Genomic DNA, 13,033 nt, shown 5'->3' with positions numbered 1-13,033 from the left:
CTTCGCTCTACATCTACCTAACCCCCAAGAAAACTTGGACTGCCCAACTTGCTTTACTACTAAGAGTCAAGCTCAGAAGAGGTGCTTGGCCCAGTTACTCAAGAGCCCATAGTAGGCTGGACCCCAGGCATCAGTAGAAAAATGCCTCATCCACCAAGTTTGTGCCAAGTAGCTTCTGTTTGTCCACTGGCACTCTAAAGGGGTTCCGACAACATTAGTTAATATTCAAAAAGTAATAATGTTTTCCCACTATCAAAAGGGGTTATTTTGACAGGTCGGGCTGCAGGTTAAAACTGCATCAGTCAGGCTGCAATTGTAGGCCTGAAGCTATATTTCCTTATCACAATAGTGGATGGCACAATACGTGGTTACATCCACAGGTGATATTTAACTTTTCATGCCATGGATGTAATTTCAACACAATATAGTATGGCCGCATAGGAGTGTTAAATATGCCAATCAGGGATAAGTCTATTTCTACATGGTTTAGGGGTAAGAGCACATACACTGTGCCCCAGAGCATAGAGTTGAAAAAAACAGCAATAAAATTCAGAAGAAAATAAATGGGAGAGAACATGCAAAAAAGGGGCATTTTCTAACACTGCTTAGAACATCTTCAAACTTTTAAGCTTAACTAAAGATTTGATATGGTTCGAGAGAAAGCCAACTTATACAGTATCAGTCTCTGCTTCTTTCAATTATCCTCTTTAAATATCCTTAAGACCCTTGAAATGTAAGCAATCAGGCACTGCCCACGTGCAGTCATGTCAATGAGCTATGAGTTTATATATTCAAATCACTGTTTCAGAAAACTCCGAAGAAGCCTAAGGACTTCAGCAACATGAGCTTGAACTAGATTAGCATGTTGGTTTACCAATAACAGCAAGCGCTTCATCGTTTCATAACTACAATGATGTATACACTACATAAAGCCAATTCCACATGTACATTATTCAGTCATTACTTTGGTGGAGTTTGAAACTGTATATCATCAGAGAACAAACTTACTTCTCGCATTTTTAGCAGAATTCTCCCTAAGTATCCTTCTTCTGGGAACCAGCTGTTCAGAATGTGTAATATTTCTTCCTCTGGATTGATCACTCTCTGGAATGGTGGCTTCCTACATTCATTCTTGTCTTTAGATATGAAACATTTCTCTTCCATCAAATAATAATCTGTGGTATTTGAGTCAACACTTCTGAAGGTGGCTATAACCTTGGAGACAAAGTCAAGTTAATTATATCACAGCAAAGTAAGTATGTGCTTTGCAATTATGCAGTCCAGTAACACTTCAAACTCACTCAAGCAAAGATGACTGCAAAGCAGGAACATTTATTGAAGTTTAATGGGCAAAATTTGGTGCAATTACATAATAAAGGAAGTAACTTACTTTAAAGAACAAGTTACTTACCTTCTGTAACAAACTTTCTGCTGCATTCCTTACCTAACTGTATATTTGTAATCTCTTGATTCCTCACCTCTTGTATCTACTAGAGGTGCCAAACTGGATCCAGAAAAGTTGAAACAACTCTCCTGTGCTGGAATGGGATGCTCGGCTTCATTCTGAAGCAAGGCATCACCACATCACTGAAGCCATAAAGAGGCTACCCAGTCACTCTGACATTAGTTCCTCAGCTGCTTTATCCACATCCTCAGAGGTGGAGGCAAGACTAGCAACACTGACAAAATGTTGTGCAGTGTACCAAAATCTAAATTGGAAGATTATTATCATACCTAAGGTCACTCCTCAAAATGGGGAAGTAGACAGGATGGAGAAGAACCTGCACAAAGGTAAAGTATCCACTAGAAAGATCATAACCTATTTTAAGTAACTTGTTTTTTGGATGAACACTTCTACCTGCAGATTCCTCACTTCTTGAAGCAATACACAAGCAACGGTCCCTCAAGTGGTTGGTCTGAAGAGATCGTCAAACCAGCATAGATTTGGCCATCCCTACTTACTTTTGAGTCAAGAGTATAGTCTTGTGAAGATGTGGAATGAAGCCCACATTGCAACCCAGCAAATGTCCAGTACAGGGATTTCCATGGACAAAGCAGAAGAAGCAGCTTTCACCCTGCTGGAATCAACTGAGAAACTTACATGGAGATCCTTCTTGACAAGTGCAAAACAGATCATATTGCACAAAACAATATATCTGGTAAACGTTTTTTTCTGGACAACCTTGTCCTTTTCGGCACCAGCATAACCAAAGAAATGCTGCTTATCTGCTTGAAATTTTTAGGTGCTGTTCAAGTAAAAGCTGAAAGCCATGCAGAGAGTAAAATGGTAAAGTTTCTCCTTCTCCTAGGTGGAATGTGGGTCTGGATAGAAGGAAGACATGATGACTGACTGACACATGTGGAACGGAGTGATGACTTTTGGGAGGAACAAAGTATTCACCCTGCAAATTAGCTGACCCAAAAAAGAGAAGGGACTGGAAAACTAGCAAACAAAACCTGGACCTTACTATCATGATGAGGTGACAGTAGTCAGAAACAGCGTCTTAATAGCTAAGAGTCCCAAAGGGCAATTATGCATGAACTTGAAAGGAGAACCCATAAGAAAAGTGAGAACTAAGCTAAGGTCTCACTGGGGCTTTATGAACGGTAATGGAAGAAACATGTCAACCTTTTGAGAACCTTCATGACAACTGGAATCTTCAACGGTTAATGCTGGCCAGGTTAACAAAAAAGGCTGAAAGGGACAAAAGATCACCCTTCACAGTGCCCACTGCAAAACCTTGTAACTTGTCAGGCTAATAAAGAGAACAAAAAGCACAACACTTCTGACAGTTGATCCTTAAGGGCGGTGGGGGGGGGCAGGGGTTCAACATCCTGCCCAACGCAACAAGACCCAAAACGGGACAAAACATTAATAACAGATAGATTTTGTGGAGGGGTGGTGTGTCAAAAGAATGACATCCACCACCTCTGTTTAATAAACCAAATCAAACAAATTCAGGTTGTGTCGCTCAATCTCAAAGTATAAAGGTGGAGGCTCTGGAGATTGGGATGTAAAACTTATCCCTTCGGCTGTGAGAGAAGGACTACTCTGAGAAAAAGTGAAAGAGGGGAATACAGAGACAAACCCGGAAGATCTGCTGAGTATCATACCCTCCTCCGCCAGTCCAGCACAATCAATCACTGGCGCAATCAGAATCTCCTGAAACACCAGTAAATTGATATGACATCTCTGCTGGAGACTAGAGTCGCTGATTTTCAAATCCTCCAGATGTTAAACCCATCCTAGAATTAAAGCATCCATAAACAATGTGGGCATTGCTGGTCGAGGGCAGAAGGGTCTCCCACCTGTGAGATTTCCTGCCACTGACCACCAATGACGGTTGTTTGTAGCCTCTCTGGAAATCATGGTGCTATCCTACAGTCCACCCCAATGCTGAACACAGTAGGAATGGAGGCACCACTGAAGTGCATGAGTGATTCAGCACACGTGGGTGACCAACAAGATGCAGAAAGCTAGGGGTCCAAACTGGTGAAGGACTGTCAGGAGGGGAAGAATTTCTCCTTGCTGAGAAACACATTAAAAACTCATAAATCGAGAACTTCTTAAGCACAAGAAATTGGCAGGAGTAACAACCTTTCCCAGACTCTAGAACCAGCTCGACCACCCCTTTGCTCAGAAGGGTCAAGAATTTCTGGAAGAGGATGTCAGCGGCTCATCTGAAGAAAAAAAGAGGATAGGAGGAATCGGTGTGAGGTAACTGTTGGAAAGGAAGGGCATATCCATTCTCAATGCTTTGGAGGATAAACCAGTCCATGGTGATGGCTTGCTATGCCTCCAGATTATATGATACTCTCTCTCACACTGGCCGCATGTGTTCCCTCAAGCGTTTTTTGCGGGCAAAGATGAAGAGGAAGATAAAAGCTGTTAGTGGCCAAGTCAACTTCTGGATCCATAATACCCTTTATATTGCCAGAGAAATGGCTTTGGCTAGAGGAATACCGGTGAAACTTAAGGTACTGCCAGTGCAATGGGTGGGTCCGGTGCAACTGGTGGGTAAGGGAGGCCAACCTTAGGAAACAAGACGAAGCCTAACCCTGCTTAAAATGCTCCAGGGCTGAGTGAGATTTCTTGCCAAATAAAAAGGATTCATCAAAAGGCATGTACATCAAATGGACATCTTCAGAAAGGCCCATGGAATGAAGTCATGAATACGGATGGCAACCAATGAGCCCATCAACCATGACACACAGTCCACAATGTCACGGCCAGAACGCAGGATTCCTTCACCTCACTCTGCCCATCCCAAACAACTTCAGTAAAGTAGTTCTGAATATGGTTTGGAAGATCGGACTTGACCATCTGCACCATCTCCTAATGTGCATCAAAGTACCTTGCCAAAAACCTAGTCACATTGTTGGATTGGAAGGGCAAGACTCAACAAGGAGAAGACATTTTCCCCCATGGCTTCCATCTACTTTGACTCATGGCTTGGATGAGCGGTGGGGAAGGTACCAGAATTCCACTTGAAGCAGGATAAAGCCTGCACTACGAGACTCCCAGAGAAGAGGGGAGCAGACAGAAATTAGGGAACTACCAGTAACGGTTGATAGCAACAGGCAACCTGACAGTTCATCAAAGCGGCAGAGAACGGCCTGCTCCGTGCAACAAGCATAGGCTCCATCAGTCACTTCCTAAATGAAAGCAATGGCTCAGAAGCTGAGGAGGCGAGCTGAAAAATCCCCATTAAGAGATTAGCCTTATTTTCCAATGGAAGAGACAACTCAAGAAATTCTGCTACATGTTTTAGGACCATTGTGAAAGAGCCAATCTCCTTCAACTGAACTCCAGAAAAGCCAACCAAGTCAAATTTGGTGAGGTATGGAGCCAGCTAGCATTTTGAATAGCCAGATAAGCCCCAGCAGCTATCCCAGTAGGAGTAACCAAATTTCCCACCTCACTGTTGTCATGACCATTGATATCTGCCATTTGTATTTGGTCTGAGCTGAAAATGCAATCAAGGGTGTTGAAATACTCAGCTCTAGGCAAAGACATGTACTGACCCATTCACTATACCTTGATTCCTCTACAAGTCTGTGGACCTACTTTCCAGAGCACATATGGATGACCTTTGTCTTTGGAAAGGGCTCCAACATTGGTGCTGGCATCAAAGATGGTGCTGATGCAAGTGGAGTCACCACTGGCACCTTCAGTGGTGAGAAGGGCCCAGCTGAGAGACGCCAGAGTGAGGCTATCTGGGGTTGACTGGTGCCAAAGGAGGGCCTGCTGACAGAGGTCTAATCAGAAGTCTCAAGGATTCAATGAGACATTAAGGCAAAGGAGGAAGAACCACACCATGGTGGAAGAAAGACCAACATGTCTGTGTAAATGCCATAACCTGTGTTAGGTGATGGGAACTCCAGGAATGCAACTGGTGATACCAGGCCTGAGGTTGGAGCAAGGGCAGAGGCAGTACTGGAGCGATATTCATCCTCTCAGTTTTTGTTTTTGCAAGAACACTAGCCCTGGTGTCGAGTAGCGATGTCATTGATCTGGGGCATACCACCATACTGGAAATCATGCCAGGATGCTGAGAAATCCCTTTTATGATGTTTTCTGGACTTTGTTTTTGCACAGCTCCTCAAAAGCCCCTGCTCCCATGACTTGCCTGTCAAAGGCAAGGATCTAGAGCAAGACCTGGAGTAGGATTGGTACTGATACCAGTGGTCATCGCATATCCACACCATGAAGAGTGTTGCCTAAAGCTTCCTAATGGCATTGGAGTGCATGAGCCGCACAGATCATTTGACTGAGTTGCACTTAAGCCTCAAGCACCACATCAGACCTTGTGTGGTCTGAAATCAACATCTAGCTGAGGCAAGAGAGACAGGGTTTGAAACCTGACTTTGGGAGAAGACATCCTTGTACACTGCAAAAAAGGTAGAATATCTGGGAAAAATGTTTCAAAGGCAGCTACTTCCAATCTGAATTGAGGGGTGTGGAAAGAAAGGAACTGACACAAGGATACCATTTGTTGCAGGGATTAATGCTAAGATAGAATCTCAGGTTTAGTTGGACATGGTCGAGCAAGTCAATATAGTTCTGCTGCAGGAGACTTGGGCTACGGAGGTTGCCTTCTGTAACAGCTTTATTAGTTTAGCTCAACATGCCCTTTAGTCCAACTCAGGGCTGGCTAGTGCTGGTCTACAATACTTCTTCACGGTTAATCTGGGTTGCTCTATAACCAACCCTGATACAGGAAGTAGATTAATCCTGGCCTTTTACCTAAAATGGGCAGGGTAGTCATTTGGTAGTCATTTAAATTTTCTGGATATAGTCTGGCATTGAGAGGAAATTCAGGTAGCAAGGAATCAAGAGGTGAGGTCTATGCATATAAACATATCCAGAAGAAGGAACAAGGAGTATCCAGAAAGATTCAGTCACCCAGCAGATTTTAAGTTCTTTGAAAATGTACCCTGCACCAATTAGAAGACCTTGCACAGTTGGTAATGACTCTGCTCTAGTTAGAGCCATTTGGTCCTGGCCCGGTGATATCTGTTTCATTGACAGTGTGGTCAGCATCACATAAAAGCCACTTCTGTATGCCATACAGTCTGTGACTCTGGGTAGTTGCTTGCCAAACAGAGACGTTATGAATTATACCATATAACAACACTTAAAGAGCTTTAGAAGTGAAAGATGTTCAAAGGTTGCTGGCCCCAAGGCAGAAATATAATAGTTGTTTTGGGTGTTCAGCAGTAGAATGTGGAGAAGAGCAGGAAGGCTGTAGAAAGATGTTCTCAGCGGACATAAATAATCAGTACTCCAGATGGAACTGGAATGCCTAATATTAGGAGGTCTGGTTTGTAATCTTGTCTAGGAGAAGTGATAAAGTCAGACGTATTGTTTGAGTGAGTAGAAATATGACAGCTATTTAAAGGCTTGAGCAGATATTTCTTGGAAACTTCACCTGCCAATGTATGAATTCATGCAGTTGTCCTGGGAGTGAAGTGCAATAGTGGATGCACTTAAGCAGAAGTCAGATATTCAGTACTCAAGGGACATTAAACAAAGTATCGATATGTAACTGAATCGGTAAACAAGATTTATCTAATGATTCAGAACTGGGATGTATGTGACACATGCTACTAAATGCACAAAGGACAGAGTACCAAGCAAACTAGGCAAGCAATCTGTTGTTAGTGGGCAACTTTAAAGGAATGTTTCCCTTTAACTGTGAAACAAGTATGTGACTGGTAACAACCATCTGATTTGTTGCTTTTGCATTACAAAAATATTTTTTCATGGGACATGTCATAAAAAGACAGAGACAAGCAAACAGATTGTGGTTCAGTAGTTAAAAAGAAACCAGGAGAATTGAAGCAAAGTTGTACATAATCCTAAAATACCAACCAAAAACCGAGCAAATGGCACTCACCTCAAAAAGCCATACATAAAAGTGACGACATTAATTGTCATGTGTGCCAAAGGTCTTTGGAGTCATACCTGATAAAGGGAGCATGGACAATAGAAAGGTGCTTAATGACACAACCCTCACACCCTACCAGAAAGAACGCTCATATTGGGACCTACATTTAGCCCTTGCAAACATAGTGTGGGATGCCCTCTCCCATCTCCCAGGTCAGCATACAGACTTCTAAACCCTAGACTTTCATCATATGTCTGCATAGTATGTGTAGTAAAATAATACCAAAATCACAACAGTGAACATAAAGACCGCTTACTTGATGACTAAACCAGGCATTATATTTCTTTCATAACTCAGCCCTATTTGCTAATATCTAGAAATCTGCCATTTACAGATGTGAGACACAGGAGCTGCATATCTGAAACAGCTCAAACCTACACAGTTCACAAATGATTCCAGGTTATGTCTGGGGAACTGAACCTCAGTGGTTCTGGATGCTGGTTCTTGATCAATGCATAGCAGATGCAGAGGATTGCCCACCTTGACAAAGTTCTTTTCTGCACTGCCTCAACTTAATTTGCTCCAGAGTACCTCACAAAAATCTGATTGTCCACCCAATAGTCTCTGGTGCAACTATTAACAGCTAAAGGCTCTCTTAGGATGCAGCTGTTGGAGTCTTTCCTTCTCTTTAAAGGGGTGGAGCATAGCAAAGAATGCTGGGAGAGTGATGGATTGCCCAAGGTGAAAAGGAGTCACAACCTTTGGCAAAAAAGGCTGCCCTGCCATTGTTCCTCAACACTACTTTATCTGGATAAAAGGTGGTGTGAGGCAGCTACACAGAGAGAGCTTGGAGTTCACTCATGGAATATTCAGTGTCAGGAGACATAGTTGACAGCTGTGCATTGGTTCCATGACAGTACACATGATCAATGTGAGGAATATGTTGATATCCCACTGGCATCACAAAGGGCTTCAGGTAAACATTTGTGTCAAACATTTTATAAAACTCATCATAAAAGGATGATTTGAACTAGGGTGTCAGTCTGGCAAATACAAAAAGGCCAAAAGGGTAAACAAATAACCTTTTGTGGTGCCCACTCCAAGTCCTTACGGGGCTAGAGATAAAACAAAAACGACAACACTTTACGGTGTGGCCTGTAATGGGTCAGTTTTGCAGATGCCACACCAGGCCACAAACTTGTCCCAGTGCTCGGTGTAGATAAACTTGGCTGCCCGGATGACATTCTCAACTTTGGGACAAAGGTAAATTCTGCATTTCAATCTCCAAGCATGGAGGAGCAAATTGTGCAGGTTCAGGTGCAGGACTCTGCACAGCTACTTGCAACAGAAGATCCTCCTAAAGCAGTAGCCTGATCAGAGGATAGATGCTCACGCTCAGACGTTCGGGGTCCTTGCCCAATCTGGAGCCACTAGGATGACTTGAGCCCGACCATTCTTGATTTTCTTCTGAACTCAGGGAGGAGAGTCAGTGATGAAAGGTGTACAGAAGTCCCTGCACAACTGTATCTGGAAAGGAAACTCCAGCAATCAAACGTTTTGACACTGTGTGTTTGACAGTGTCAAACAGTTCTAGGCAGGGTACTCATATTGCTGGAAGATGCCCTGTGCCACCTCAGGATGTAACCGCCAATAATTATCCACCTTGTGCCCTTGCCTCAGATCACCCGCCTAGTGTTAAAAGAAACTACAGGGTGGTTCACAACCAAGGAAATGCCCTGGTGCTCCAGTCAGCTCCAGAGGCAGAGGACCCAGGAACCCATCCCACCCTGCTTGATGCAGTACCAAATGATGGAGAAGTTGCCTGTGAGACCCTGAGACAGTCTCCCTTTGATGAACGTAGGAAGGCTTCAGCACCAGGAGAATGGCCCACAACACCTATAGGTTGCTGTAGAGATGGGTCGCCACCGGAGACCAGAGTCCTGAACCTCCACCTCCCCAGATGACCTCACCATTTAAGCAACAAAGTATCAGTCGTCACTGTCAGTTCTGAAAGGGGCAGGGAGAGGAGTCTGCTGCTGGTCCAATTGTGGCCGAGCAGCCACCACTGCAGGTCTTTTGCAGTTTTAAATAAAACATGGATGGAACGTGGTCCCCTGGGTCTGGACCCACAGAAGCATCAGGTTCTATTGCAGAGCTTGCATAAGCAACCTGGCATAGTCTACAAGAAAGATGCAGGAGGTCAAGAAGCCTCAGAACCACCCTGACTGACAGCCTGGACTGAGGCTGAAACATTTGGATCACATCCCGAACGTTCAGGTCTTATGATGGAAAGAAGGCCTAAAACTGCACCATATTCAGAATCGCTTGAATGAAAGGGAGCCCACCCCTGCGAAGGGTTCAAGGGTGATTTTGACATGGTGCTATTGAACCCCAACACTATTAGGAGGTTCACTGGTGTCTGGATGTGGTCTACAACTGACTGTTGAGCTTGCCTTCAACAGCTAGTGATCACAGTAGGAAAAAACTGGTATTCCCAAGGTCAGAAGGTATGCTGCGACCATCACCATCACTTTCGTGAACACCCGATGGGAGCTGAGGAGGCCAAAACGGAGCACAGCAAATTGTAAATGCTACTGACCCCCCTCAACCACAAGTAGCATCTGTGGGACAACAAGGCAGGCGTTCTGAAGGTCCAAAGCCACCATTCAGTTAGCTGGATCCAGGGCAGACAAAACCTAGGCCAACATAAGCATCTTGAATTTGTCCTTCTCCACGCAGGTGTTCAGGAGTTTGGAGATCGAAAATAGTACAAAGGCTCCTGCCCTTCTTTGGTATGATGAAATAGTGGCAGTAACAGCCATTCCCTATTTCTGGGGCAGGAACACTGTCTATTGGCTACTTTGGGCAAAACAGCCGGTACCCCTTGAGAAGGATGGGCATGGGCTCCTCTAAAAGCCACTCTGATGCTTGCATAAGGAATGGCAGGACATAGCCCAATTGAACAATCTGAAGAACCCATCTGTCAGATGTAATATTTTGCCACCGTTGGGGTAAATGTCTCCTACAGGGTGGTCGTGTGACACTAAGGACATTCTAAAGCGGTTTAGAGGCTGCTGCTGTAGGGTCAGGGTGTTGGGAAGTTAGTTGCCCCATGTGGCCTGGACTTTGTTTGGTTGATCCTGACCCTAAATAGAATGGGATGCTTGTTGTGAGGCTACTGGGCCTTGGCACTGCCAGTACACTAAACCTCTTGATTAGCTCCAAAAGGATAAACCTGCTGAGGAAATTGCCTAGCAGGAGTAGAAAGGCCCAAAGAATATGTTTAGGCCTGGCTCTCTTTAAAGAATTCCAGGGCAGAATCAGCCTTCTTGCTAAACAGGTGAGACCAGTGAAAAGGTATATCCATGAATAAAGATCACACGTCTCCAGCGACTCCAGTGGATCTAATCCATGCATGATGCCACAGCACCACGTGCTCTACCACAACAGTTCGAAGAGTCAGGTCCAGGAGGGGTAATGAATTTGGCTGCATCCTGACCATCCTGGATGATTTGAGCTAGACTGGCTCTAAATTCCTCAAGGACTGCCAACAAGATCTCACTAATCATGCTACATAAAAAATGGGAATACCTCCCCAGCAAATAGATGGCATTGACAGAGTGGAGGACAAGGCTGATCAAGGAAAATATCAGTTTACCAAAACCTTTGATTCTTTTCGACTCTCTCTCTTCTAGGGAGTGATAGGGAATTAACTGAGGTTCGTCCTGTAGGTGGAAGCCTGACCCACCAGCCTTTCTGGCATAATGTGCCCTGTCAAAAGGCCAGGGTTGTCAATGTTGGACAGGAACAAGGCTTAGACCAGATGCCTGTTAAGGAGTCAGTCAGGCCCTCACTGAACGGTAGTAGAGGCTCATAGGCAGTCTATCCAATGTGTAGAACTTCTATCAACACATTAGATTTAACCTCCAAAGTTGACAGCTGTAAGTCTAAGACCACCACAGCAAAGGAGGTACTCTCTTTCACTGATGACACAGTAGGAGAACACAACCCAGTTTCCAGAGAATGTCCAACCTACTGCCTCCTGCAAGCCCAAGTATAAATTGCCATCATCATAGTGTGGGGGAAAATAACTTCCATCATGCCCATTATTATCGCCAAAAGCTCTGATCAGAGTCAGATTCAAACATTTGTTGGACTGTGACAGAGAGGAAGAGGCATGGTTCTGTCTGAGTCAGACTGAACTAGGACCAGGTGCGTCAGTACAATTTTGGAACACAACTTTGGTCAGGGCCAAGAAGAATCTGTTTTTTAGTCAGTCAGGACTATTGGGATTGGATCTTCCTCCAGTGCCATCGGGAACTACGTCACTGCCTAGGGGATTGGAGTGAATTTTGGTGTCAGACTGGCAGTCAGTTCAGACATCGGAGCAGAACCGATGATGGGTTCAGAAGGCACACGTGGCACAAAATGTGACCCCCCCTACTGATTACCTGGCTGGGAGCCTCCATGATCCTTGGGGTTCAAAGACGCACCAGACAGAACTGGAAGAGAGCCAACTATTCACAATATGGCTTCTCTCAATGTCTCACTCAGTGGTGATGTTGCCAATGGCCCCAGATGGGTGTATTAGGATCAGTTGCACAATTGTGTCCTCGGCGTGGGAACGAGAGCGAGACCGAGAGGTACCCTGACGTCTTTCTGACTTCTCAGGCAGAGAATGGCCTGTCACCATGCGCAATGATGTCAGTTACTTGCATCATTCTGCTCCCACGTCCTCAGAAGCAGCACGTACAACAAGTTGTCTGAGAGAGTGTATTGATTCCTAACTTAGGACGTTTTCAGACGGTTAAGAGGCCACTCCACACAACAGGGGAGGTGGGAGAGTAGTGAGGAATCTCTAGTTAGTGAGTATTCACTAGAAAGAGTATTATCAAAAATAAATACTTCTGATACATACTTCTAACTGCAGATTCCTCACCTTTGGAATAGATACCACAAGGGTACCTCCCAAAGGTAAGGGGTCTAAGGAGTGGACTCAGACCAAAAAGTCTTGCAAAATTGAGCAAAGTTTTCCCCATCAGACCCGACTGGCAAGACTGCTTCTTTGCCAGAGAGCTGCAGATTTTGATACATGTACTACCCACCTTGACCGAGTTCTCTCTGCATCATCTTGCAATTCTTTGCGCCAGAAAATACCACAAAGAGATGATTATTCACACAACGGTGCTTTGTGCGCTTGATGAAAAAGCTCAGCACCACTTTAGGGTTGAGGTTATAGTGTCTCTCTTTCGAGGAGAGAGGCATGGGAAAAAACACTGTCAGAATGATCAAGGGGCCAGCGTGGAATGGGGTTACCATCTTTTGTTGGAAGATAAGGTTAGGTATTCAGCACCAATCAGTCTGTTAAGAAGGTTCTGAAAGCCTGTTGCACTGAAATCACCACCCATTCATTAATGCAGTGCATTGATGTAATCACAACGAGGAAGAAGGTTTAAAATGGCAAAAGCCCTAAGGAACAGCTTTGCCTATGATTGAAAGGCATGACCATGAGAGTTGTCAACACCAAGTTCAGATCTCATTGGGGCAAAACAAATGTTTTGGGGGAAACAAGTGAGCCAAACTTTTTATAAAACGCATGACAACAGGTGACTTAAACAAAGAGGGATGGTCAGGTAAACAGA

The 13,033-nt window shown here is 44.4% G+C and overlaps 1 protein-coding gene across 4 annotated transcripts in view; it reads right to left on the bottom strand.

Annotated features, from left to right (window-relative positions):
• Positions 1–13,033, bottom strand: part of PLCE1 (phospholipase C epsilon 1) — an 848,028-nt gene that overhangs the window by 75,085 nt on the left and 759,910 nt on the right. For all 4 annotated transcript variants that reach the window (XM_069239847.1, XM_069239849.1, XM_069239848.1 and 1 more), the window contains one exon: positions 1,009–1,215. In XM_069239847.1, the coding sequence (XP_069095948.1) occupies positions 1,009–1,215 (207 nt within the window). The remainder of the gene's footprint in view (positions 1–1,008; positions 1,216–13,033) is intronic.

The sequence above is a fragment of the Pleurodeles waltl genome, chromosome 6 (assembly GCF_031143425.1).
Source record: "Pleurodeles waltl isolate 20211129_DDA chromosome 6, aPleWal1.hap1.20221129, whole genome shotgun sequence".
Taxonomy (NCBI): domain Eukaryota; kingdom Metazoa; phylum Chordata; class Amphibia; order Caudata; family Salamandridae; genus Pleurodeles; species Pleurodeles waltl.
The sequence above is the reverse complement of the archived record's forward strand: the minus strand, read 5'-3'. Positions and strand labels throughout refer to the sequence as shown.